The sequence below is a fragment of the Phascolarctos cinereus genome, unplaced genomic scaffold, assembly GCF_003287225.1.
Source record: "Phascolarctos cinereus isolate Bilbo 61053 unplaced genomic scaffold, phaCin_HiC Scaffold_9;HRSCAF=440, whole genome shotgun sequence".
NCBI lineage: Eukaryota > Metazoa > Chordata > Mammalia > Diprotodontia > Phascolarctidae > Phascolarctos > Phascolarctos cinereus.
In genome coordinates this window covers 262,274,754-262,302,666 of record NW_027556402.1, presented here as the reverse complement: position 1 = coordinate 262,302,666, position 27,913 = coordinate 262,274,754, and the positions used below count along the sequence as shown (strand labels likewise).

At 48.0% G+C, this 27,913-nt stretch overlaps 1 protein-coding gene across 2 annotated transcripts; it reads right to left on the bottom strand.

Annotated features, from left to right (window-relative positions):
- On the bottom strand, positions 1-27,201 carry LOC110197185 (tumor necrosis factor receptor superfamily member 10A-like). Of its 2 annotated transcripts, XM_020970874.2 has the most exons (12): positions 26,987-27,201; positions 19,578-19,698; positions 14,642-14,767; positions 12,352-12,463; positions 10,864-10,937; positions 10,087-10,122; positions 9,906-10,002; positions 9,230-9,254; positions 7,900-7,992; positions 7,068-7,110; positions 4,148-4,232; positions 3,419-3,571 (listed from the first exon to the last, which is right to left on the bottom strand). In XM_020970874.2, the coding sequence occupies exons 1-12, from the start codon at positions 27,113-27,115 to the stop codon at positions 3,517-3,519; spliced, it is 996 nt and encodes a 331-aa protein (XP_020826533.1). In that variant the 5' UTR covers positions 27,116-27,201; the 3' UTR covers positions 3,419-3,516. The 2 variants fall into 2 exon arrangements, with proteins under 2 accessions (XP_020826531.1, XP_020826533.1); XM_020970872.2 differs by lacking the exon at positions 4,148-4,232 and having other exon boundaries at positions 1-3,571; positions 26,987-27,195.
- Positions 27,202-27,913: the final 712 nt, after the last annotated feature.

The following is a 27,913-nucleotide window of genomic DNA, read 5'->3' as shown; positions in this document are numbered from 1 at the left end:
TGTTACAGAAAGAGAATTTTATTTTGCCCTTAGAAAGAAAAAATACAAAGAAATACGAGCCTTGTATGAAGTAGCAGAGAGAAAGAGGGTCATAGAGTGCATGCACAAGGCAGTGGACACAAAGAAATCCTTTTTGAAATGATTACAAAACAAATGAATACGAAGTAATTCATACCAAAATAGTTATTGATGCATTTGTATTTAAATGAACTTCATTTAATACGTAATAAAGTATCCCTATATAACTCGAAGTATAAAAGCAGCAAAAATTAATCAACGCACCCAACATTCATCGCTAGGCTACTATGTGGGAGGTGCTGTGCTAGATGCTCAATACTTCATCCTCACAAGGTCCCTGAGATAGAAGTGCTATGACTCCCATTTTACACTTGAAGAAACTGAGAAAACTCAGAGGTTAAGTGACTTACCCAGGGTCATACAGCTAACAAGTTTCTGAGGATGGTTGTGAACTCAGGTCTTCCTCACTAGATGTACAATATCTATTGTAACTATATAAAGAATGGGAATTATAAAAAATGGATAAGGTATAGATAAGGGATGCCCTGAAGACTGTAACCCGGAAGGATTAGGACCAATCCTGATCCAGAAGAGAAGAGTTAGGCAATTACTAACTATAAAGCTTGCTCTGGCTTCTTTTACACGCACATTTCTCCCCTCTGAAGGAGGTGTGCCCACTTCTCTAGAAAATCCAAAGGACGCACTTCAGCCTCTTTAATAAAAAGTCTCAGAGACACTAGCCTTTGGAAATGAGTCTAGGGTCTTCTTTATAACAAAAATTATGTAAAAAAATCATTGGCTCCAACTCAGTGGCCATCTGCAGTAGAAACTGATCCATAACAGTGCCACACACATGCAGTCTCTCACCTCTGCAAAGAAGAAAAGGAGGTATATAAAAATATTTCGTTTTCTCCCAATTACATGTAAAGACAATTTTAAACATTCACTTTTTTGGGGTAAATTTTTAAAAATTCATTTTAAACTTAAATACAAAATGAGAGAAGAAAAAAAAGAACATGACCGTGTACACAGTGATGGGGTATGGGCCCAAGCCAAGACCTTTGCCCCTCACCCTTCGTCTACAGGCCCCAGAAAACCTTTAAACTTTTATTTTTAGGCCCTGTCTCCCTGGTTCTTTGATACCCTAATGCAGCCTAGTTTATTTCCCGTGTTTGATCTTATCCAGACCCCATTCAACCTCTTCCTTCCCTGCCTTCCAGTTCTTTGTTACCCTGATGGAGCCTAGCCCTCCACTGTCTATTCCCTGACAACCCCATTCAGACTCCCAGACACTCCCATTGGGATTCTCCCCAAAATCTTCAGGATCCTCCTCCCGGCCCTTGCTCCGAAAACCCCATATTACTTGGCTGTATATAAGATCCATCCTGGCCCCCATTTAAACACTGAGATTTCCTTTCACCCGCTTGTCCTTATGGGCATCAATAATGTTCAGATTCCTTAAGAGTTTGGCCTATACGGTTCATATCTAAGAAAACCCTGTCTCTGCTGAAAGAAGACTCGGGTCAAATTCATGTGGGCAGGAGCCGCATGTCATGATACCCACGTGTCGTGATTTTGGGGTCCCAGCACCCCTAGCATTTACACCTCAACACACAGCAGAACATGAAAGGATTCAATGTAAAAGAATAAATTTCCATTTCAAAAAAGCCTACATGACAAATACTATACATTGTTTTTAAAGCTGCCCGGTTTGTCTATTTCTTTGTAGGTTTTCTTTTGTTCTCTGCTGTGCACTTTTTAACTTTATTTCCCTCCCCCCAAACTACAATTAAATACAGGTACACACGCACAGATATCTATAAACATATGCATATGTAAGACTGTAATGCGCTCATTGCCTCCTGTCATCTGTTTCTCTGGAGGTGGACAGCATCGTCCTTCACAGGACCAAGTCTTTCCGTGTTTTTCAAAATCCACCAGGTCGTCATTTCCCACACCACAGCAATATTCCAAACCAATCACATCCTATCTGAGATACTGTCTGTTAAAATTGCCCACCCCCACCCCCCAATTTTCTGCATTCCTTCTATTCTTGGCTACATTGATTTTATTTAGACAAGACAATTTTAATTAAAAATAGTCAAAATTATCCATTTCACATTTCAACAATGCTCTCACCTTATAATATAGTCTAATGTCTGGTACTGCTGAATCTCCTTTCTTTACGTCTTTTTAACCAAATTCTTGACCTTTTATTCTTCCAACTAAACTTTGTTATTATTTTTTCTAACTCAGTAAAATAACTTTTTTAGTAATTTAATTGAGATGGCATTGAATGAATAGATTAGGTGAAATGGTGATTTATATTTTTAAAAAATTCTTGAGGGGGCAGCTAGGTGGTGCAGTGGATAGAGCACCGGCCCTGGAGTCAGGAGGACCTGAGTTCAAATCCAGCCTCAGACACTTGACACCTAGTAGCTGTGACCCTGGGCAAGTCACTTAACCCCACTGCCTAGCCAAAAAAAGAAAAATGTAAACAACGTGAAAAAACAGTCTGCTTTGGTCTGCATTTAGATCCCATTCTTTCTTTCTCTGAGTATGGATAACATTTTCCACCATGAATCCTTTGGAATTGTCTTGCATCGCTATCTTGTTTTTGTCTGTTTGTTTTGGCTAGGCAATGGGGTTAAGTGACTTGCCCAGAGTGACATGGTGAATATCAAATGTCTGAGGCTGGATTTGAACTCGAGTCCTCTTGACTCCAAGGCCAGTGTTCTATTCACTGTGCCACCTAGCTGCCCCTGCATCATTGCATTGTTGAGAGGATCTGAGCATTCACTGTTGATCAACATACAAGGTTGCTGTTACCATGTAAGACATTCTGGTTCTGCTCACTTCGCTCTGCATCCGTTTGTGTAAATCTTAATAAGGCTTTTCTGAAATCTACCTCCTCCTCATTTCTTATGGCACAATAGCATTCCATCACAATCATACACAACTTGTCCAGTCATTCCCCAACTGATAAGCATTCCCTCAGTTTCCAATTCTTTGCTACTGCAAAAAGAGCTGCTATAAATGTCATCTTTTTGCCTTTTATATTTTTTTCAACATGTATCTAGGAGCAAGTGTGGTCATGTCCAATGTACCAAGTAAAAACTGCTCTTCACTGTTCCAAAGGACCCATGATGAAAAATGCTGCCTACCTCCAGAGAGAGAACTGATGTGCTCTGAGTACAGACTGAAGTTAGAGTTTCTCACTTTCCAAAAAAAAAAAATGGGAAAAAAGGTTTATCTTAAGTCTCTTCTTGCTTACATAAAATACCTTCCTTAATTAAATCATTTAGTATGTTTTCCGCCTGCAGAGTGATCATTGGCATTTTGTGGGCAGTGGCCAATAACTGAAAAACAGATGCTGCCCTTCCCGATTTGTTCCACCACGTAAGCAACATCTGGAATTTTTGTTCTGTTGGGTCATGTGGATATTTTTCCACAGCTGTGGCAATCTCATTTTCTTCTAGTCCCAGGTTCCGCACAAATTCATTCCAGCGTAGATGAAGATGACGCTGGAAAATGTAAAAGCTTCTGCTTTTTCCTGAAAAGAAAGAAACAGAAAGGAGAAACACCAGTTTTTATTCCTCATCAGAATTCTATTTAGAAATATTTGAGCATGCTTCCTAGCTGTGTGACCCTGAGCAAGTCACTTAAACCTCCCCCCCCATTGCCGCAAAAAAAAAAGCGCAAAAAAAAAAAAGACTTAAAAGTATTCAAGCACAACTCACCAGTCTCTTGGGGTAAGGGTGAGGGGTCATGGGGACATCTTAAACATTTGGCAATTTAGAAAAGAAAAACTAAAGTGATTTTTTAAAATCTCTTGCTTTCTGGAGATTCTCTCTCTCACACACACACACACACACATACACACACACACACACACACACACACACATACACACACACACACACACACGCACACAGAGACTGACACAAGCCAAATTTTTGTCTCCACTGATTTCCAGGAAGCATCCTGGTCCAACTGAAGGGAGGAAACTTGGATTTGCTCCTGACTTGACTATTAACTAACTAGACTTGTGACTTGAGAAAGTCATCGTGTGCCTCAGCTTCTTCCACAATAAAATAAGGATAAAATAGAGATAAACTCATGTGCCTACCATCTGTCAGGAGAAGGGCTGTTAGGCTCTAAGGAGAGCTTGGGAAAGCTGTTGGAAGAGGCCAAACCAGAGTCACTGAAGATCACTGCAAGGACATTTATCAGTCAAGTTCAGGCCTCACCAGGACAACAAATGAAGCTACTATCTACATCAGCTGATTAACTTAGTGATGAGGATGGGATCTAGACCCCAAAAAAGAAAAACCCTGGGCTTCCCACAAGGCCAAATCTCTGGCATTCCCTGAGGCTATAATCCCATCAACTGGCCTTTGTTTGTGGCTATACCCAATCTCCCAATTCTCTGTTACCCTTAACCTAGCCTAGCCATCCATTGTCTTACCACCCCATGGCCCCCAGCCACTTCCCACCCTCAATCCCAGTTAGGCTCCATTCTCCCTTGGCCATGTGGTTCAGGCCCCTGGAGGTTCTATTACCTCACTGTGCCCACAAACCACTTGGCCACTCCTAGATCCCTCCCACAGTCTTTCTGTATATAAGGTCCACCTCCTCTCCATTAAGGCGCTCAGATTTTTACAATCTAGCCAATAGCTCACAGATGCTCAGATTCCTTAAGAGTCTGGCTAATATGGTGGATCTTTAATAAACCTCATCTTTGGCTGAAAGAAGGCTTGAGTCAAATTCTTTCGGGCAGAACCCATATGTCATGATCTTGGGGTCCCAGCACCCCTAAACCTCTAGACCTCATCATTAATGCCATGCCAAAGACCAGGGGAGTACTTAAAGAAAAATGTTAACGAAATTCATCTGGAGGAGCAAAAGGTCTAGAAGTACAAGGGAGATAATTTCTTAAGTGTAGGAATGAGTAGCAAGCACCTGGAGCCCTTGAATTATACTACAAATTGGTCACCACCGTACTGGCTAAAAATGATAAATTATAAAAGTTGCTCAGCAGAGTAGACTAGGTGAAGAAGAATCAGAACAAATTAAATTCAATAACTCAGTATTTGGTAAGCTAGGGAAGCCATCCCTATTTGACAAGAACTGCTAGAAAACCATCTGGGAGAAATGAGGTTTAGCCAAAAGACTTCGAGCATTCCCAACAGTGTGCTCAGAGTAGATACATGACCTTGATTATGAAAGGTCATGTCATTAAAAAAAGCGACGAGAATGAGCTCAGGAGCCTTCCACAATTATGGTGGAGGGGTGAGAGAAATTATTTTGCTATTATATTAATAACAAATGATTTTATATGATATTAATAACAAATGAGTAAAAGCCAATTCAGGTTTTTTTCTCCTTTATTTCCTCATTGAGAGCCCTGCCCTTGTAGGTTAGTCAGTTTCTGAAGCCTGTGGCTGATTGATGAGATGTCCCTAACCCTTGGGGAATGCGCTTTTCAGTCTTGCATGGGACTTCACCCAACTAGGAGACCTTACCTATTAGAATTTAGGGTGGCCTAGCTCATGAAGGAGACAACCAGCTGGAATGGAGATAGAGTCCTCTGTCCAGATTGCTGGAGGCAGCTGAGTCTCAGGGTCAAGCCTCAGTTCTCAGCAGGAGCTGAAGACTCCTAGCCCACCTCCTCATTAAATGTCCCTCAGTCAGGGTTGATTTCTCCTGTCAAGGGTATTCCCTTTCAAAAAAAAATGTTCAAGGCATTCAGTGTCTCCATCAGGGGCCTTTGGTTACTGAGAGAAACTACTGACCATCAATTTATGGATTATTAGCTTGACTAATTAACAAATTGATTTCAATTGCCCACAAATTCTGTCTCTGTTCGTTTGTTTGTTTTTTTATTTGTAACAGGGGAGAGATCTTATTCAATCAAAGGATGAAGGTGATCACAAATGATAAAACTGCTATTTAAACTGCAGGAAATTATTTTGAAGCATGATCATGAAAACTCATATCTAACCCCTAGGAAGTAGAGACTGCTATGGCTATGGATCTGGGGAAGAAAACCCTAAGAAATAATAACAAAAAATCCCCTTTGCACACACTAAAATTCACCTTCCTTACAAGAATATTGCAGTTTTGATTATTAATAATGTTTGTTCACTCTGAAAATTGCAGAGAAAGAGACGATAATGAATGGAAACCAATTACCCACAAGCTACAAGAAGTCATGTATGGTATCCAGGGCCAGGTGCGGCTTAGAACACGGACACCTGAGGCAAAAACAGCTGCCTCTGGGTGAAGGATGAGGGAGACACCTGCGCCAATGCTTTCCAGCGTTGGAGAGTGTTCGACCTCTGATGGGATTGCTTTTAGTCTGGAAAGACTCTATCCCATTTGGAGGAACAAATAAGTACAAATGAGGGCTGTCGGCTCTAAGTTCTATTTAGACAACCAGCCTTCCCTCTTGACAGTATCTGCTAATGACAAAAGCAATTTGAAATTTTGCTTTAAAAAAGCAATCAAAAAGTCCACACCCTTTGACTTAGAGATGTCACTGCTAAGCACAGACCCTAAGGAGGTAAAGTTCAGAAAGAAGGAAGGAAATAAGCATTTACTAAGCACCTACTATGTGCTGAGTGCCTTACAAATGTCTCATTTGATCCTCACAACAACCCTGCCAGATACCTCATTTTTCAGTTGAGGAAACTGAGGCAGATAGAGTTTAAGTGGTTTGCCCAGGGTCACACAGCTAGTAAGTTTCTGAGGCTGGATTTGAACTCAGGTCTTCCCAACTCCAGGTCCAGCTACCCACTGTAACACTCAGCTGCCTTGAAATAAAGTTCCCATTAGCACAAAAATGTTTATATAAGCACTTTTTGTGGCAGTCAAGAATTGGGGGAGGAGAAGGAAGAAGGCATTGCGGCCAGCTCCAGGAAGCCCCCTCCCCTTCTTGCAGCTGCCCCTCCTTCCTCACCACATTTGGTTTTCACATTCATGTAGAAAACAAAGGACAAGCCTCCATTTAGAATGTTCTTCAACAGAGCCATCCAGTAGGTGCTCACCTGCCTCAGTAACATCCTTCAGAGCATAGAACTTGTCGGATTGCTGTGGGGGACGAGAGGAACCTTGGGTTATTCAGAGGGAACTGCTCCTCAGGGCCCACTGACTCAGAATTTCGGGGATCCAGTGTGTGTTCTGCTGTTCCAAACTTGAAGGGAGGCTTTCCCCAGCTTTCCAACTGCCATCCCCAGTAAAAAGCCCAGCCTAGTCATTACAAGGACAAATGGAGCTGACCAGAGCCCCACAAGGTGCTTGAGGCTGTAGAATCAGCTAGACCTCATGAGCAGCAGGGCTTCAACTCCCCTCCAAAAGCCAAATCAGAAGGGTGATAAGAAAAGAGATGGCCAAGAGCGTCCACCACATGTACATAGACCCATCAGCAGCCACTCCCTGGACACGGTCATTTGGCCAGTTGTGAAGGCAGCTCTACTCCACAAAGGCCGCACAAGAGACACTGTCAGATGCTTTCCTGAGCACCAGCAATGTTCTCTGACAGTGTGACCCTTCCCTGGGGGTCCCAGGCCAGCCCCATCGTCCAACGGGGAGATGAGGCAGACTGGCATATCTGGCCCTGCTCTGCCTCTCCTTGACGCTGCGGGCTTTCTCTATGCTCGCAGTCTCTCTGTCCAAGGGCTCCTGCCGTGACAAGAAGGTCAGCTTACCCACTGGCTACGCACCCACTTTGACAGCTTGGGCAGGTGTGATTGCATGGGCTCACTGTGTCTGGATTCCCACTCACGGCTCACGTTTCTCCAGGGGACAGGGGTGTTGTGGCAGGGGTGGGGGGTGGGGTTCAGCACCAGGGCAAAGGTGGAGCGAGGGGACATCACTCACCGTTTCGAGGCTTGGGTTCCTTGTCTCTGGGGCTGTGGAGGCTCTGCCATTGGATTCTTCAATGAGGACACTCGACGAGCTCTCATCCAGGGCCTAAGGGAAGAGCAGGGCTGTAATTACTGGAGTGGCTGCTCTTGGGAAAGCTGGACAAGTCCTTTCAAAGCCACTTTCAGAGAAAAGACACCATGGTGGATGGGCAGCATGGGCAGGGGAGGGAAGCCTGGTCCAGTGATTCTGATACAAACCAGAATGGAGGGAATGCCCTGGAGAGGGCCAACAGCCTACTCTGAGGGTCTGGGGCAGGAGGGATCGTTCCTGGGAAGGCAGATGGAGAAAGAAATAGGGCACGTCTGAGCTGACCATGGTGGGCAAGAAGGGCATGCCAGGCCCAGGCACTGGGGTGAGCAGAGGCATGGAGGCTAGGGAGGGGAAGCCCCTGGCCTGCCTGGTCTGGGGCCTAGGAGAGGCTGAGCAGGGGGAGATGGGCCTGTGGGGAGCCTGGAATGCCAGGACAGCAAGTGCAGACTTCTTTAGTCTGCACTGAGGAGTCCCAGGTTTGTGTACAGTGCAGTGACCCCATCATGAATGGGCTTCAGCACAGATGAGCTAGGCCTTTGCTTTAAAAAGAAACACAGTCAGTCTCATGACCTCATGATCACCTCTCCTAAAAATGAACCTGTCCCAGTGACTATCAGGGTCCCAGGCTGACTCCATGAGGCCATCCCAAAGCCAGGTGCCATTTGGGACAGGCCCCTACTCTTTCCCCTTTTGGCAACCCGAGCTAAGGGCCCCAGAACCATTGTGGTTAAAGCAAAGAGTAAAAAGTTAGCAGAGGACAAATGTCACTCTGGTCTGACAGCTAGGCCCAACCCAAATCAGATCTGGCACCTTGCTGCCACCCACAAGAAAAGTCCTCTCCAGGGGCAGCTAGGTGGTACAGTGGATAGAGCACTGGCTCTGAAGTCAGGAGGCCCTGAGTTCAAATCCGGCCTCGGACAAAACACTTGACACTTACTAGCTGTGTGAGCCTGGGCAAGTTACTTAACCCCAATTGCCTTTAAAAAAAAAGTCCTTTCCAGTCCCTTTGGAACTTGTCCTCCCCCTAGGAGAGGGGGCAGGGAGGGGCAGGAGCCACTTAGCCCAATCAGCCTGGTGTTGGCCCAAACTCTGTGTGTGTGTGTGTCTGTCTGTCCGTCCGGGGGTCGGGGGGAGGCAGCAACCTTGGACCAGACATAGAGAAGGTGCCCAAGTCATCAGGGTCCTCCTCTCAGCAGGGGCTAAGATGACTTTGCTCCAATTAGTTTCCCCTTGATTAGAGACCCTGACTTACCCTTCTGTCATCCACGCCAAGGGAGCTATAAAGAAAGGAGAGAAAAGGACCGTGAGCTCCCACCAGCAGGAGAGTTAGTGCTGCTACGACCCTGGGGTCCGAAGCAAAGAGCCTGTGGGACAGCTGGGAGGACATTGTCCTTGGACAGGCTGGGCCACCTAAAGGGCACACCAGGGCCAGAAATCCCCTCCCCTTGGCCTGAGCACTCAGGTAGCTTAGCGTGCAGGCTGCCCTGGGATGAACCACCAGTGGGGTCCCTTCCCACTCTTCTGACAAACCAGAATTTCTTTATGTCTCTAGACGGGGGTCATTGTGTTCCTCGGGAGCCTCTCAGCCGTTACCCTAAGACCAGGCACTGTGTTGGACTCTCAGCCCATGGAGCCTCCTTGGACAGATGCCCTTCCCGCCCCACCAGGACCCTCCAGAGACAAATAGGAGCTCAGAGGAGAGCTATCCACTTCACCTTCCAAACCTTTCTCAGCTCCAGCTCTCTCTTCTCCCTCCCCTCCACTTCTTAAGGAGCAGGAGTGAGCCCTAACTCATCCCCAGCAAGGGGAGGGAGCAGATGAACTTGTACGAACCATGCTTCTGCTTGTTCCCACCCACAGCCCCAAAGCCAAGCAAAGAGGGGACGTCTCACACACCGACCCCTCTCAGCCAAAGGCCCAGCATTTACCGTTGCTGATTCCTACAGTGTTTGTAAATCCAGAAAACCACACAGATGACAAGGAAAACCAAAAGCACCAGCACCCCAATCCAGTCGGGGGTGCCTCCTGCCAAGGGAAAAGCAAAGAGTGAGCCCATGAAGGAGAGGCTAAAGGCCACCATCCTCAGACCCTCGGTTATTTCCCTCCTACCTTGGACAGTGGGCAAGTCTTCTCTGGAGGTGAAGCCTGGCAGGAAGAGAATGAGCATGTCACTGGGGCTTAGTGGAAAGAGCCTTGAACTATGGTCCAGAGACCTGGGTTCAAAGCATGGTTCTCTTCTTAATGGGCTGTGGTGGTGCTGGTGAGCTGGAAGAGATGACTGCCAAGGCTCCTCCCAGCTCCAGCCACCACTAGGTCCTTTCTTAATGGCACCCAGACACACAGGCCTAGAGAGGAGAAGGCCTGGCCCCACCCACTGGGACGGGAGTGGAAACTTTAGAGGTGAGTTCTGACAGTTCCCGAGGCCAAGGGGGCCCAGAGCTGCTGCTGGAACCAATTCCTCTGAAGTGGGGGCTAAGAGCTTCCTTTCTCAGGTTCCCTACAGCACCCAGACTGACAGCCACTATCTACCTTCCTAGGGAGTAAAGTGCCCTGGAAATAGGGCCTCCATTTGGAGGCAGACAGACATCAGGAACCTTGGGCAAGTCAGGGCATCTGTTTCCTCAGCTGTCATGAAAACTGGCTTGGAGGGCCCGTGAAGCCTCCCCCAGCTCTAGGGCTTTCTGGGGACAGGAGGTGGGGACTGATGGGCTTCCATTTCCTTCAGGTGTGGGATTGGCTGATTGCCTCTGTGGGCCCTCTCGAGCTGAGATTTGGGGGGGGCAGGCAGCATAGGCTGTGGCTCTGGGCTTGCATAGCTCCAGGGGGGTAGTGATTGCAGGGCTCCCGAGGGACGTGATCTGCTTCCTCATCACCTCCTCACCTTACCTGAGCCAGGTGCCCCACACAGTGTGTCAGCTGTAGCGTTACATCCTCGAAGAATCTGTGTTCCTTCCGGGCACCTGAGACCAGAGAACAGGGAAGGCCGCTGCAACCCCTGGCTCCCCCGGGGCCCCTGGTTCTTCACTGAGGCCCTCCCCAGCTCCAGCGTCCAGGGAGCCTGAGGCCAACTGCCTTCCTTGAGCCCAGGGACTCCCTCCTGGCGGCTGGAGAACCTTCACTTATTGCGATCCTCTGTGTTCAGGGTGAGCCAGGGTGATCAGTGTGGTGGGGCCATTCAAGAGTCCCCAGATCCGAGCAACTGTGCAGACCCCAGTCTCAGCCCACTCACTTCAAGCTCCACTACAAAGTCTTCTGCCTGGACCCTGGCTAGCTCTCCTCCCTTTCCTGTCCCTCTCACAGATGACTTATCTGTCCTCTCTGCCCTGCCATTTCATGTCCCTCATGTTGGAGGTGCTGTCCTTAGCACAGGGTCTGAACACAATATATTCTCCCTCCTCTGTAGCATGTGTCTCCATAATGAGCTCCCCCTAAAGCCAGGGGCCACATAACAGTCCCTCTTCTGCAGCTAAGGGCACTTCTATTGGGCCAGAAGTTAGTAATACAATCCCATTGGCTCTGAGCCCCCAGGTAGGAGATTCTCCCCATTCAAGCAGAGATTGGGCTTTCAGCTTTAATCTACATTTCTCTCTCCCCGCAGTTAGCCCCTGGCCTCTTGTTGGTGGAAGCAAAATTCAGATGACAGAAGTACTTGAGCAGAGGCAGCCCGGCACATCACAGGATCTATGGATAGACCGACAGCTGGAGGGGCACAAGTGGGGCCCTCAGCCCAAGCCTCCTGCTCCAAAATGCAGAGGAGTCCATGGCCCTCCCATTCCCCCTTCTCTGCCACAGCTCACTCCTATGTCCTCTCTTTCTTTTCCGATGAGATTGTATTTTTTTATTGAGAAAATGTCAATAAGCCATTATCAGTGCCTACCACATAGTAGGTGCTTTTTCCTTCCCTTTTCAAAGACTGCCCTGGGGAGGCCAGGTTTTGGGGTTTTTTTGGGAGGCCAGGTCTTTTGGGGCTCCCTTCGGATGTCCTCACTCTTTCCTTTCTGCTACCATGCTACCATACACTTAGACTTTTTCTCTTGTTTGGAGTGCTTTCCTGGGCTCATTCTAGCTTCTCAACTAGTGACACAACGCCCCCACCCCCACCCCAATTCTCCAAACCCCACCCAATCAGAGCAGGCCTCCTCTGGCCCTTGGTTCTGATTGGTCGCTTCCATCAAGAAACCACTCCCCAACAAAGGTAACTACATTCAAGTGGAATTAGACCGCCAGCAATCAATGCCCCCCAATGCTTCAGGACTCACTCGAGCTCTCCCTTCTCCACAAAGCCTTCCCTTCCACACCCCTGCCCGCAGGCAGCCCCCCAGCCCACCCCAGCCATGAGCACGACCCCTCCCGAGACTCACAGAGAACACCTACCTCTCTGTGCAGCGCTGGCACATCTCACAGTCTGGGGCTTCACAGTAATACCCCTCTTTACACTGGCAGTTGGTGTCGATACCCCCAATACAGGGACCCACCATCACTTGGTCTGCCAAAAAGGGAGAGGTTTGGATTAAGGTAACCCCAGGGGCTGCCATCCCCAGGGGAGCATCCCCAGAACTATCAAATGGCCAGAAGCGTGCCACTAGCTTGCGTGGCCGGCCAGCTGGCCAGATGACCTCAGCGCTCCAACACGGCCGCTGGGAGGGAGGCTTCCCTCCCACACATCAGGACGCCAGACGCTCCCTCACCTAGGAGCTGCTCCTCCAGTCTGCCTGGGCAAAAATGCCGGCACCCCGGGACACCCTAGCAGGGCGCTGTTCACACCTAGCACAGCTCTGCCGGCCCCGAAGCACATCCGCTGTCTGCTGCGTACAGCGGGCCTGTCGGCACACGTGGCCACCGCTCAGCTGAGTGGTCCACTGGAGAAAGCGCTAGGGCTTTCTGGAGTCAGCAAGACAACTCGGGTTCAAATCCAGCCACAGGCACTCACTAGCTCTGTGACCCTGGACAAAGCTCTGCTTGCCTCAGTTTCCTGAGAATCAAAGGGGGGATCTGTGACCTTTAAGGACCACATAAATGCTCATTCTTGCTACCGCCGTTGTTATTATTATCGTTGCCCAACAGTGGCAGGCCCTACAAAAGGCCATGCCCCACTGGACCCCGGGTCACCCGCACACCAGGGCAGAGCAGGGGAGGGGAGAGGCCATACGCAGCTGTTGTTATGCCCCCCATCCAGTCAGCGTTTATTAAGCACCTACTAAATACCAGGCCCTATGCCACGTACTAGGGATACCAAAAGAGGCCAAAGGCAGTCCCTGCCCTCAGGGAGCTTGCAATCTAACGGGCGACTTTGTTGCTTGGTTGTTTCAGTCACGTCTGTCTCTTCGGGATTCCTTTTTCAGGTTTTCTTGGTAAAGATATTGGAGTGGTTTGCTACTTCCTTCTCTGGCTCACTTCACAGATAAGGAAACTGAGGCAAACAGAGTTCAGTGACTTGCCCAAGGTCATACATCTAGTACATGTCTGAAGCTGCATTTGACTCACATCCTCCTGACTGCCAGCCCTATCACTCTCTCTCCACTGCGCCAATTAGCTGCCCACAATAAAGGAGACAATGTGTTAACAAATACATATATATATATATACATATATATATGTATATATATGTATATATGTATATATATATGTATATATATGTATATATATATATATATATATATGTATATCAAGTAAGCTCTATATAGGATAAATAAGAAAGCGTTAAGAGAGGAAGGCCCTCGAATGAGGAGGGGTTGAGGAAGGCTTCCTGCAGGAGGTGGGATTTTAGCTGGAACTTGAAGGAAGCCAGGGAGGTCAGCAGTCTGAGGGGAGGAGAGAATCCCAGGCATGGGAGAGCACTCGATGGTTGGGTCTCCATTCCTCCCCCAAAAGGAAGAAAGACACAGTAAGCGTGACCGGGTGTGAGGCAGTGAGGAATGGGGAAGATGATGTCCCGATTCCCACCACGGGTGGCAGCCTTAGCAGCAGGGCATTGATGGGAGTCTGAGGAACAGAGCCAGGTGGACGCCCCTGGCAAGAGGTTGAGGGGAATTGGGGTCCCTCGGCCACGTTCTCTGAGCCTCAGAACTAACCGTTCCCACCCAAACTTCTGTGACTCTCTTCTCCTGTTTGGCCTACTCCAGAATTAGTCCAGCTCTCACTTCTGACAGGGGAAAGGCTGAGGGGCAGGACATATCCCAGAAGAGCAGCCTCTGTCCTGTCCCTGGTGCCCCCACTGCCCACATTTCCTGGCACCCAGGCTGCTCCCCCAGGGATCAGGGGAAGGTTACAAAGGGACCCTTGTTGGACTCTTGCTGACCTTTAGCAGCTTAAAGGACAAATCAAAACTCTCCAAACCCTGCTCTCGTTCACCACACACCCCCCTCCCCCCCGGCCCTTTCGGGCTGTTCTCTGGAGGGAGCAAGTGGACCAGGCCTGGGTGATGCTCTATGCACGTCCCGCACACCCAGGTCCTCCTGTCCGCGGAGCCAACTCTTCCTCCCTCTCAACCTTTGCACTGGAGAGCTAAGGCTTAAAGCGGAAGGATGGAGACAATAGTCTGCCAACAACCCCCAGCTCTGACTCGGAGGAGATCACTCCTCCTGCCTCGGTGCCCAGGTGCCCCTGGGTCGGCCTCTCTCTCCTCACAGAAGCTGGTGGCTCTCCAGCTCAGCCGCATACTGACCTGCTCTGCACCGGGTACACTGCCTGCAGGTGTCCAGTCCATTGCTAAGGGAATATTCACCGTGGGGGCATCTCCGACAGATTCCGAGGGTGTGGGGGATGGTACAGTGCTTGAAGACCCGGGTGCCTGTGTGAGGAGGCAACAAAGGTTGAAAAAGACTCAGTAGTTACCGAGAGTCAAAGAGATGGGGCTGTGGAGCCAAGATGGTGGAGAAAAGGCAGCAACTTGCCCCAGCTCTTCCCAAAACCTCTCCAAACAACTTTAAAGGATGCCTCACACCAAATTCTAGATTGGCAGAATTTACAAAAGGATGGATTGAAACAATATTGTAGCCCAAGACAATTTAGAAAGTCGGCAGGAAAGGTCTGTCCTATCTGGGTGAGAGAGGCATGCAGTCCAGCAGTCATGCCAGTGCAGACCTGACCCAGCAAACTAGCAGTCGGCATTGGGGACAGCTGAATCAGCGGCGGCAATGGTGGTTTCCAAACCTCTTAGTCTACAGCTGGGAAGAGGGTCAGACGAATGGGCTGAAAGGCATTACGGGGTAGCTAGGTGGCACAGTGGATAGAGCACCAGCCCTAGAGTCAGGAGGACTTGAGTTCAAATCTGCTGTCAGACCAGACACTTGACATTTACTAGCTGTGTGACCCTGGGCCAGTCATTTAACCCCATTGCCTAGACCAAAAAAAAAAAGTGCTACAAGGGTCCCTTTGCTGGCACCTGGGGCAGGGTTCTGTTGCATTGCCCATACTTGGCTTTGGGTCCCAGTCCTGGGTCTCAGTCCTAGGGCGAGGAGAAGCACTAGCACACCAGAGCTTGTGGCTTCAGAGAAGCTGGTCCCAGCTCCAGGGAGGAAAAGAGTGCTTGTGGTTGCTCACAGAGAAGAGCAGAGGCCAGGAGAGTGGTAAACACACCTCTTCTTAGGTCATACCACCTTGGAAGAACTGAAAACTTACAGGTCCCCAGATTTGCCTCCGAAAACAGCTGCACAAAAAACCTGAAGCCTGGGATGGTGCCTCCTCCACTTGGGAAGCAGAACCCCACTTTAGCATAGGGTTAAAACTCAAAAAAGTGTAAATAAAAAAAATTAAAGTCAAGAAATGGGATGGAAAAATGAGTAAACGGCAAAAAAAAAATCTTGAATATAGAAAGTTCCTCTGGTGACAGGAAGATCAAAATGTAAACTCAGAAGAAGACAATAAAGTCAAAACTGCTACATCCAAAGCCTCCAAGAAAAGTAAGAATTGGCCTCAGGCCATGGAAGAGCTCAAAAAGATTTTGAAAGTCATGTAAGAGAAGTAGAGGAAAAATTGGGAAGAGAAATGAGAATGATGCAAGAAAATCATGAAAAAGAAGTCAACAGCTTGGTAAAGGAGGCACAAAAAAATACTGAAGAAAATGATATCTTAAAAAACAGACTAGGCCAAATGGTAAAAGGGGCACAAAAATCCAATGAAGAGAAGATGCCTTGAAAAGCAGAGCTGGCTAAATGTGAAAGGAGGTACAAAAAGCTCATTGAAGAGAATAATTCCTTAAAAATCAGAATTCAGCAAGTGGAAGCTCATGACTGCATGAGCTATGAAGAATCACTTAAACACAATGAAAAGAATGGAAAAAAAAATAGAGAAAATGTGAAATATCTCATTGGAAAAACAACTGACCGGGAAAATAGATTGAGAAGAGATAATTTAAGAATTATAAAGCCATAATCAAAAAAAGAGCCTAGACATAATTTTCTGGAAGGCATCAGTGAAAACTGCCCTGATATTCTAGAACTAGAGGGTAAAAAAGAACTTGAAAGAATTCGCCAATCTCCTCCTAAAAGAGACCCCAAAATGAAAACCCCCAGGAATATTATAGCCAAATTCTAGAGTTCCCAGGTCAAGGAGAAAATACTGTAAGCAGCCAGAAAGAAATAATTCAAATACTGTGGAGCCACAGTCAGGACAACATAAGATTCAGCATTAAAGAATCAGAGGAGGGGCTGCTAGCTGGTACAGTGGATAGAGCACTGGCTCTGAAGGCAGGAAGACCTGAGTTCAAATCTGGCCTCAGATCAAATACTTGACCCAAGCTGTGTGACCCTAGGCAAGTCACTTAACCCCAATTGACTAAAAAAAAAAAAGAGAGAGAGAGAATCAGAGGGCTTAGAATACAATATTCTGAAAGGCAAAGGAGCTACAAAGGATTACAACCAAGAATCACCTACCCTAGAAAATGGTCATTCAATGAAATAGAGGACTTTGAAACATCCCTGATGAAAGACCAGAGCTGAACAGAAAATTGGACTTTCAAATACAAGACTCAAGAGAATCATAAAAAAGGTAAACAGGAAAGAGAAGTCATAAAGGATTCAATAAGGTTAAACTGTTTCCATCCCTACGTGGGAAAATGGCACTTGTAGATCCTAAAAACTTTCCCATTATTATGGCAGTTAGAGGGAGTATACAGAGAGATGGCGCATGGCTGTGAGTTGAACAAGATGGGATGCTATCTAAAAAAATAAAAGGGAGAGGCAGAACAGCACGATTATCTCACATAAAAGAGGTGCAAAAAGAACTTTTATGGTGGAAGGGAAGATGCCTTGTTTTCTCACATCTCCTCCAACATTTGTCACCTTCCTTTTTTGTCACATTAGCCAATCTGATAGGTGTGAGGTGATATTCCAGAGTTGTTTTAAGTTGCACTTCTCTAATTTAAAGCATTTTTTTCATATGACTATAGATAGCTTGGATTATTTTGTCAGAAAACTGCCTGTTCATATCCTTTGACTATTTATCAATTGAGGAATGGATCTTATTTCTATAAATTTGATTTGGTTCTCTCTATATTTGAGAAATGAGGCCTTTATCAGAGAAATCTGCTGTAAAAATTTTCCACTGTTATGATTACTAATGCACTGTTGGTGAAGTTGTGCATTGATCCAACCATTCTGGAGAGCAATTTGGAACTATGCCCAAAGGGCTATAAAACCATGCATATATGTCCTTTGACCTAGCAATTATCACTACTAGGTCTGTATCCAAAAAGAGATAAAAAACAAAAAGGACCCACAGGTACAAAAATATTTATAGCAGCTCTTTTTGTGGTGGCAAAGAATTGGAAATTGAGAGGATGCCCATCAACTGGGGAATGGCTGAACAATGTATGGATGTAATGGAATACTATTGTGCTATAAGAAATCACGAGCAGGATGCTCTCTGAAAATCCTGGAAAGACTTACATGAGCTGGCAGAAAGTGAAATGAGCAGAACCAGGAGAATGTTGTATGCAGTAACAGCCACACTGTGTGATGACTGATTTTGATAGACTTAGCTCTTCTCAGCAATGCAAGGATCCAAGACAATTCCGAAGGACTTATGAAAAAGGCTATCCATCTCCAGAGAAAGAACTGATGTAGCCTGAATGCAGATCGAAGCAGACTTCTTCTCTACTTTTTTACTTTTTCTTGTTTTTCTTTTGTCTACATTTTCTTTCACAACACGACTAACATGGAAATATGTTTTGCAGAACTGCATATGTATAACGTGTATCAAATTATCAATATCAAATTATCAATAGAAAGGGAAGGGATGGAGAGGGGAAGAGAATTTGGAACTCAAAAAATTTTTTAAATTTTTTTTACATGTAATTGAGGAAAAATAAAATACTAAATTTTCCAAAAAGTCGAAGAGAAAATGCCACCTGGTTACAAAGTAGAAGATTCCCTTTTCAGTGTATCCAGTATACAGTCCCATAGGCCCTCACTTCTGAGAAGAAGCGGGGGAGGTGCTTTTTGTCAGCTTTTCCCCAGGGCCAGCCCAGTTCCTTCCAATTACCCAGAAGTCCCTTTACGATCATTATGCTTCCCCACTGTTGTTGTTGTTGGAAGCCCTCCCGACTCTGCTTGCCTCACTTTACCTCAGTTCCTATTCCTCTTCCCAGGCTTCTCTCTCCTCCTCCTACCTGGATCCTGCCCTGCCTTCTGGTAGCAGTCTGTTTAACAAGCCCTAATCAACAAGGCACCACAGAAACATGGACTGCTGTGGGACCTTCACAGTCTCATGTGTCTGGGGAGCTTCTTGCCACCCTGCCTCGGCTGGGGTTCACACCCATCATTGGGAGAGATCTCTGGGTCGCGGGATCTGTAGGGAGAGCTCAGTGACCAAATCCCACCCAGAAATCCAACACACCCACACCACTGTGCCATTCCCAGCAGCACCTCTTCTGTCCCTGTTCTTGTCTTCCCACACGCCCTGCAATATCACAGCCAGACTGAGAAAGACTCAGAAGGCCAAACTGACTGGTTTACAGCTCTTCCGAAGGGCGATAGGTAGCCACAGAAGCTCCTTGAGCAGGTTGGGTTTGGGCGCGATCAGATCTGTGGAAGATGGATTGGAGGGGGGAGGAAATGAAGCCACCTCGAGCCTCCAGGAGGAAATCGATTTCAGTGAGTCAAGCGAGAGGTGGCGAGGTCTGAAGGAGGGCAGAGGAGGGGGCAGCAGATGCAAAGGGGCTGCAGGTGCTGTGGAGAAGGTAGCGACCATTCCTAAAGGCAGGGGCGGGCATTTCCTCCCCAGGTTTAGAGAAGAGTCCACACCAACGCAGAAGAGGGAGGAAGGTGGCATGGAGAGCTCAGCGAGCAGCCCCTTGCGGAGCCTGGCCGGCCCAAAGGCTGGCAATGCCAGGCTCAGAAGTCGGTATTTTCACCTAAAGGCAGCTGGGAGCCACTGAACGTATTAGAGCAAGAGGGGCTGAGAACAGCTGGGGTGCCCTACCCCTAGGCACGCGTTAAGCCTGGACAGGCTTTGAAAACTGCAATGAGTGCTAAAAACGGCCAGAGTGCTTGGAAGCCTCCGGAGGCCATGGGAGAGGAGCTGGCCGGGGCCCCAGGAGCAGCAGGACAGCAGGGTGGGGGCAGGGCAGCTCAGTGGCAAGGGGGGAAGGAGTCCCTCACCTGACGGGCAGTACAAGCAGCAGCGGTCCTCATGCCAGTATTCCTTCTCAGAGGCACAGGTGCTCCCTGGCGCTCTGTCGTAGCCATTAGACAGCAGGCCTGACCTCGGTTTTCTCATAACCTGGGAAGAGACAAGATCTGTTCAAGATAAAGCAAGTCTGAAGGCTGCTCTGCTCCCTTGAAGTCCTGCACATCTGCCTAAAACGGGCCCTTTGAGTTATTTTTTCAGAGGGTCTCAACTTGCCAAGGATGCCTTCAGTTCCCAGGAGCTTCCCCAAGCCAGAGGCTGGCTCAGGCCACAGGATCCTTTTCTCCTCTGTGACCAAAGCCCAGCCCCCGTCAGGCAGCAGCTCACCCAGAGGCCTCTGCTCTGGCTCAAGCTTTTGCTGAGCATCTCTGGAGGATCTAAGAGAGTGGCCTGGTCGGGCTGGCCAAGCAATGCCAAGTATGGAACCAGAGGCCCAGTCAGGCTGGCATGGAGACCAGTAGGTGCAGCCACAGAGGGGCAGATGCTCCCAGGAACCCATTGTAGCTCACAGCGTGTGACTAGTTGGAGGTCCACAAGAAGGTTAGTAGACAAGTGTGCGGGTGGAGGCTCTTCTTCCCCAATCTTGTTTCATGCTCTTACTGTTTGGGGCACCTCTGATTCCGTTAGAGGGGAAAGTTCCTTTACCTTGGCATGGGAGCAGCTCCCTTGGAACTTAGCGCCTGTGGGCATAGAGGGGTTAAGGGGCCTGCCCCACATCCCAGATGGGAGGTAGAGGTGGACAGACTTGAACCCAGGACTTCCTGATGCTGAGGGCAGCCCCACTTTCCCACAGGGTAGCTGTCCCATCCTGCCTCTCACTTCAGGAGTTCCTGAGGCCAAAAATGGCCTCACCAGATCAACCTGGGAATGGACCCCAATGACAACCTAGGAAATAAATGCTGTGGAATCTGTGTCCTAGATTGCTTTAGGCATGAGAGAGAACTTCCATCTTCCGTATAAGAATAACTCCAAATAGAGGCAGCTAGGCAGCCCAGTGGATAGAGCACCAGCTCTCAGTTAGGAGGACCTGAGTTCAAATCCAGCCTCAGACACTTACTGGCCATATGACCTTGAGCAAGTCACTTAACTGTCTCCCAAAAATGACTCCAATGACAACATCAACTCCTAGGTCCACAGGACTTGAGGTTTATAAACCAGAGTCCTCACAACACTCCTGGAATGTGGGAGGACGTATCTGATTATGCCCATTTTACAGATGTGTAAAGTGAGGCGCAAAGAGATTAATTCACTTGCCCAAAGTCACAGGGCTAGTTAAGTGCTTTGGAACCCAAGGCCAATTCACTTTCTCTATTAGACTACAGTGGGCTCCAGGAAGACTCCCCTGCTGGTGGAAGCTGAGTCCTCAGTGCTTAGGGCAGGTTCTGGAGCACGGAGGACAGTGCTCCAGGGACCTCAACTGTCCTCCACCCCTGCTTTTCCAACCACATATCAATCTAATCTCAGACACGGATGGGGATGTTCTTCTGTGATAGCCTCTTTATCTTCCATGTCCCACGGCCCAAGTGTGGGTGCTCCAAGGCCAAGACTGGGGCATCTCCTGTTCTCTCTCCACGCTCTCCTGAGGATGTTACGCCTCTAAGCAGACAGTCCCCAGAGCTTGACGGCCAGACTAGATCTCTCTCCTTTGCTCCAGCCACCTTCCAGATTGACAGCTCCACCCGGATGTCTCAGGGATATGGCAAACTCAAGATATCTGAGATGGGACTTAGCTTTTTCTGGATCTCACCCATTTCAGAGGACCATTATCCAAGGCTCACCAGCTTCCTCCATCCCTTGGGCTCTCCACAATCCAACCACGAGGCAGGAACCCTCATCTCCCTGAGAAGCCACAGTGCAAAGAAACCCTCTGAATGGGAGAAAGGTCAGAAATCCTTCAACCTACTGGAGCTCAGAACATTTTCATTTATTGGGGACTTTAAGCAACGTTAAAATGAGCCAGTCTCCTTTGGTTTGGCTTTTTAGTGTAGCTTAAATTTCTGCTTCCTGGGCATCTGATGATTTTCACACCTAGATTTCCCACCAGACATGGGCAAATCATGAACTACATCCCCTTATAGTTCATCTTCTATGGTGCCTATGAGGAATGGGCGAGGTAATTTTTGTCCTCTTTCAATCCAGCTCCCTCTCAGATTTCCAGGGATGGGGAGGAAGGGGCTCTCTCCCCACCCCAACCCTGCCCCAGGCAGTGACCACCGCAAGTCCTCAGCACCGGGTCACAACACCACCTCATGTACGCCTGGGTAAGCCCCAGACTGGAGCTCAGGTCTCCACTGCCGATTCTACATTTCCTTCCCCAGTGCCTTCTGTGAAAAGATGGGGCACCCCCCCAAAAAAGGAGCAGGATTTTAAAGCTTAAGGGATGAGAGAATCATACCCTGGTTGGGCAGAAAAGGGGGGCTGCTCAGGCAATACTGATCCAGTGAACACAAAATATATATTAAGACGTTCCACAACATTCCTGGAGGTCCTCACTTCCCTAGGGAGTCAGTGTTAGAGGAAGGGGCTACTGTTTCGTGTTTCAAGTATCTGTTAATGGGTCTCAAGGAGTCTTTTGGTGTTTTAAGCATTTCTTCTACGGTGAAGGAATGAATAGCCTTCCTATACTGGATGGACACTTACTGTTCCAGATGGGGAGTCAGAAGCCCTGATTTCAAATCCAGCCTCAGACACTTACTGTGTGACCCTGGGAAAGTCTGCCTCCGGCTCCTCATCTTAAAAATGGGGATGGTAACAGCCCCTCCCTGCCAGGGCTGTTGGGAGGATCGAATGAGATCGGATTTGTAGAGTGCTTCGCACAGCCCGGCACATAGTAAACACCATATAAATGTTGTTATTAAACTACAACAAGCATTTCTTAAACATGTACTGTGTGCCAAGTCCCTCCACTGTGCTAATAGCTGGCCACTCACAGAGGTGAAGCAAACCAAAAACCCGGCCACTGCTGTCACAGAGTGCACAGTGAAAGGAAGGGCTTCCCCTTGCGGAAGCCCCAGCCCTGAGCCATCCTTAGACTTTGTTTTCAAGATTTTCCACAGGGTGTCCTTCGGGCTAGAGACAGTGAGTGACAATGAAGGAATGATTCCCAATTCCCTCTCTTTGGGGTCAGACACTCCCACTCTCCCCAGGACTGAACCTGCAGGTCTGCATGAATCCTGAGCCCAGTGCCCTTTGGTGGTAAGGACGGCATGTCACCAATGCTTTGGGCCATGGGTAACACGCACGTATCTTGTATTTACTTAGCTGTGAACACGATCTCCCCCCAGTAGAGCTACTGCACTCACTTTCTGAATGTCTCTCCAGTGCCCAGCACAGTATCTGACACGTTGTAGGTGCTTAACTCACATTTGTTGACTGACAACACCACCGGGGATGTCCTCCCTCCATCCTGAGGTTTCGCCTTTGCATAGGCTAACCACTTAGATTCTCCAAGTACGTCATCAGTCCTTTAGAAAAGACTGGGAGAGAATTGTGCACTGGCTTCCATTGTCCAGCTCAGCAACTTCCTCAGCATTCGCTGCCCCAGTGACATGTGGCAGGAGGAGAGGGGATAATAGAGCATGAGGCAGTGGGAAAAGTTCTGAACTTGGGAGTCAAGACGACCACTTATTTACTCACAGTGTGATTCTATCGAGGCTCTCCGTCTGTTCAGGTAGTGACCACCAGGTGTCACTGTTGAACAGCGTTGGCTCTGCACTCTCCTAGTCCCAGCAACAAGCCTTGATTAAGTGCCTGCTATGTGTCAGTCACTGTGCTAAGCCTTAGCTAGGGATATAAAGAAAGGCCTGATAGCCCCTGTCCTCAAGGAGCTCACAGTCTGATGAAAGAGACAACATGAAAATAATCTGTATAAACAAGCTATGTCCTGGAATTAAGAGGGTTCCAGAAAGGCTTCCTATAGAAGGGGGGATTTTAGCTGGGACTAGAAGAAATCCAGGGAAGACAAAGAGGAAGAGATGAAGAGGGACAGCATTTCAGGAGTGGGGGAGAGAGCCCAGAGATAGAAGCAAGAGAATAGGGGGGTGGGGTGCTGACCTGGCAGAGACTAAGGGCTTGGGGAATTGGAGGTTACCAAGATAAAGAGCAAGGTTTGCTGTTTTACTTCCTCCTGGGAATCTGGGTCAAGCTGTTTCCTCTGGGATCAAGCATGGCTCCAACCAAGAACTTGCTTTCTAGCCTAGCAGTAAAGTGCCCTTGTCTCCAAATGGATTTCTTTTTCTGCTATTTTAGGGAGCTTAAAGATGCAGATCACGAAAATCACAAATAGAGCTTCTGAGACCTAGATGAGAAATGAAGTCGAATCACTAGGACAGAGTCTGGTCCCTCGGACCCATTTTTACTTTGGTGTACCCCAGATAGTTACTGGAGGCTTTATTTCCCCATTCTAGGGGCAGAATACAAAACAGGCATTAAATACAGATATTCATGGTCATGGATTCATGAAGTATTTTTATATAAAGCAAAAATCAAGATGAAGACATAGCTGATACTCTAAGAGCCCAGCTCCCTCGGGGAGGGCTGAGGCAAAAGGCTTTCCTACAGCCAGGCAGGCGCAAGACTCAGAGCACCCAGTGGAGCAGTGGCTGGAGTGTGGGTTGGGTACTAAGGATCAATGCTGCCGCTTCTGCCTCCTTCAAAAAGCCCTTTAAGGTCTGCAAACAGCGTTGTGAGCATCATTAGATCTTCACAACAACACTGACAGGAAGGACTAACTCGGTCCTCTTCTCATCCCCATTTTACAGGTGGGGAAACTGAGTCTCAGAGTACTGAAGTGACTTGCCCAGGATGTGTCAGGGACAGAACTTAAACTCAGGCCTCCTGAGGACAATCTGTTTCTCAATCTGCTCCAGCATGCTGCCTCTTCCAATTCAAAGCTATAAGAGCAAAAGCCATTTCCTGTCAGATTAATGGTATAATGCAAACACTAAGAATAAATACTTAGCACTTCAAAGTTCATGCCTTCTCATTTCATCCTCACAGTCATCCTGAGAGGGAGGTGCTATTATTATCCTCATTCTACAGATAAAGAAATTTAGGAAGAGGTTAAGTGACCTGCCCAGAGTCCCTCAGCTAGTAAGCTAAGGCTACGACTGTATTTGAACTCAGATCTTCTGTGCACTGCAGTGCCCCCTAGAACAAATAGTCCTAAGAGCAAAACTTCGAACTGTTGTGTAAGGGAAATATTAGGATCTTGGATTTATAAATGGATGGAACTAATTCCACAAGGCTTAGTTGGAATTCACTCACCAACACATTTATCAGCTCCTCATTGGTCATTTAAACAAAAGAACCAATGTAGAATTTATGGCATACACTGCAATATCTCAGGTGACTAATACTTAACACACACGAGAATTATAGAATTGACTTTGTTCTCTTAAGTCTTTGGTTGTTGGACACTTCTGAGCTGTGATACTTCCCTGACCCTGGAAGTCCATAAAGCTGCCTGATACCTGCTACGTTCAGCAGCAGTAAATATCACTTTGATCTGTTTTCCCTTTCCATCTGATAACACTTCATAATTGAATGAGATTGGGTGAAAGGACAGTTAGAAACTCAGCGTCATCGGATGGAAGAGGACGCACTGAGGAGTAAAGTGTAAAAAATCCAGAAAGCCAGGAGGCAGCCGGGTTAGGAAGGGCTTTGGACGCCAGAGGATGCTGGAGGAGCGCACAGCGATGCTCTATGAATGACCACGTTTGCTCGTTTTCACAGAGTTTGAAGGTCTGCCAAGCACCGTAAGCGGTGACACACCCATCTCACAAGAAGCCAAGGTTGCCATTTTGGAGAACAATTCGGAACTATGCCCAAAGGGCTACAAAAATGTGCATACCCTTTGATCCAGCAATAGCACTTCTAGGGCTATATCCCAAAGAGATCAAACAAATGGGAAAAGGACCCACATGTACAAAAATATTCATAGCAGCTCTTTTTGGGGTGGCAAAGAATTGGACATTGAGAGGATGCCCATCCATTGGGGAATGGCTGAGCAAGTTGTGGTATATGAATGTAATGGAATACTATTGTGCTATGAGAAATGATGAACAGGCTGACTTCAGAAAAACCTGGAAAGACTTATATGGTCTGATGCTGAGTGAAGTGAGCAGAACCCAGAGGACTTTGTATACAATAGCAGCCACGTTATGCAATGACTAAGAATGTTAAACTGAACCCTTCTCGGCATTACAAGGACCTAAGACATCTCCAGGGGCCTCAGGATGGAAAATTCTGTCCACATCCAAAGAAAGAACTATGGAAGTCGAATCACTCTCACTTATTTTTACCTTAAGTTGAATTTTGTTTCATCTTTCTGATGGTTCCTCCTACTGGTTTTAATTTTTACTTACAACTTCACTAATGTGAAAATATGTTTAATGGGTATGTAAATGTATAGCCTATGTCAGATTGTGCGCCGTCTTGGGGGGGGGAGAAAAAGGGAGAAAAAATTTTCAACTCGAAAGCATACGGAAAAAAAATTAAAAAAAAAAAGAAAAACAAATCCTGAAACTAAGCTCATGTAACATTATGTCATGTAGAATAAAAATAGTGTAAAAAAAAAAAGAAGCCAAGGTTGCCAAGGCAGCTCATCGAATCTGACACTCCGCCCAGGGTGAGGGGGGAGCGGTTAGAGGATTTTTAGCGCGGAGAGGGTGCTGCTAGAGCTCCTGAGAAGGCGGTAGAGGGGGAATTTTAGTGAGCGGTGAGCTCGAGAAGGCGTAGAGGTCAGGACTAAAATGGGGTGGGGGGAAATACGCCCCCCTGAACAAAGTCAGCCCAAAGCATCGGTCGGTAGGAAGCTAAAGAGGCTCTCCCCGCCCCACAGCAGACATCCAGACCAGTCTCCCTCCTCTGTTCCTCCCCATTTCCCTCTACTCTCAAGACAGGCCGGTTGGGCCTTGCTGGCAGTCTGAAGAAGGGGGCAGTCGGAGACTCTAGGCCGTAGCGGCAGTGGGGCCCGGCGCAGCACACGTACATACATACACACACACACACACACACACACACACACACACACACACACGCACGCATGCACGCACACTGGAGAAGGAGGAGGAGGAGGGAGCCTCCAGGAGGTCCCGTCAGGCCGGACTGTCCTCCTGAAGGCAGTAGATGGAAGCGGGCTGTGGAGACGGCGCGGCTGATACCATGCATTCGCCCCACCCCGGCTCACACACACTTACTCACGCGCGCGCACGCACACGCACACAGAAGGAGAAGGAGGAGGAGGAGGAGGAGGAGGAAGAGGAGGAGAAGAGGGGGAGCCTCCAGGTGGCTCCGTCGGACCGGACTGTCCCCTCGAAGTGCCCGGGAAAGCTCTGCACCAGCCAGCTCAGAGGGACAGGCAGGGACGGGGCGGACTCACTTGCACCGGGGCAGGGGCCGGGATCCACGTCAGGGCCAAGGCCAAAGTCAAGGCTCGGTATCGGAGCGGATGCTTCCTGGGCCATTGGCCCGCGCTGGCTAAGTCGCTCTCTCCATGAGCAGAGGGCATCAATGAACAGCCGCCGGCGAGCAGCAGCTTATAAAGGGAGGAGGAGCGACCGGGCAGGCAGTGCCATTAGGCTCAGGTGCCTCGCGTCCCGCCGAGCCAGTCCGCCCATTGGCTGCTCCTCCAGCCCCTCGTGACCACGGCGCCCGAGAGGATGTCAGGCTGGGCTGGACACTCAGGACACCTTCCCCTCCCTGTTCCCCTCCTTTCCGGGCCGGGTGGGGCGAAGGAAGAGGGGCTCCGGACCTGGGAGTGAGAACGGGGAAGAGGTTCCCCAGGTCTGAAAGCGCCTCCGGCCAAGTCAGATTATTTCAAGTCCATTAACCATTTAAAGTCGCTCGCACCCCGGAAAGGCTGCAGAAAGGAACCCCGGGTTACATTTAACACACGTTTTTCTCCTCCTCCCCCACTTAATTGTATTTTATTTTTTCCAATTACATGTAAAGATAGTTTTCAACATTCACTTTGATGAGATTTTGAGCTCCAAATTTTTTTCTCCCTCCCTCTCCTCCCCAAAGACTGCGTGCCATCTGCTATAGGCTATACAAGTACAATCGTATTAAATGTATTTCCACATCAGTCATATTGTGAAAGAAGGATCAGAACAAAAGGGGAAAATCACGAGAAAGAGAAAAAAAAAGGAGAATATGGTCTGCTTGGATCTGCATTCAGACATTCAGACTCCATGCTTCTTTCTCTGGAGGTGGGTAGCATTTTCCATTTTGAATCTTTTGGAGTTGTCTTAGATCCTTGCATTGCTGAGAAGGGCTAAATTTATCGAAGTTGGTCGTGGAACAGTAA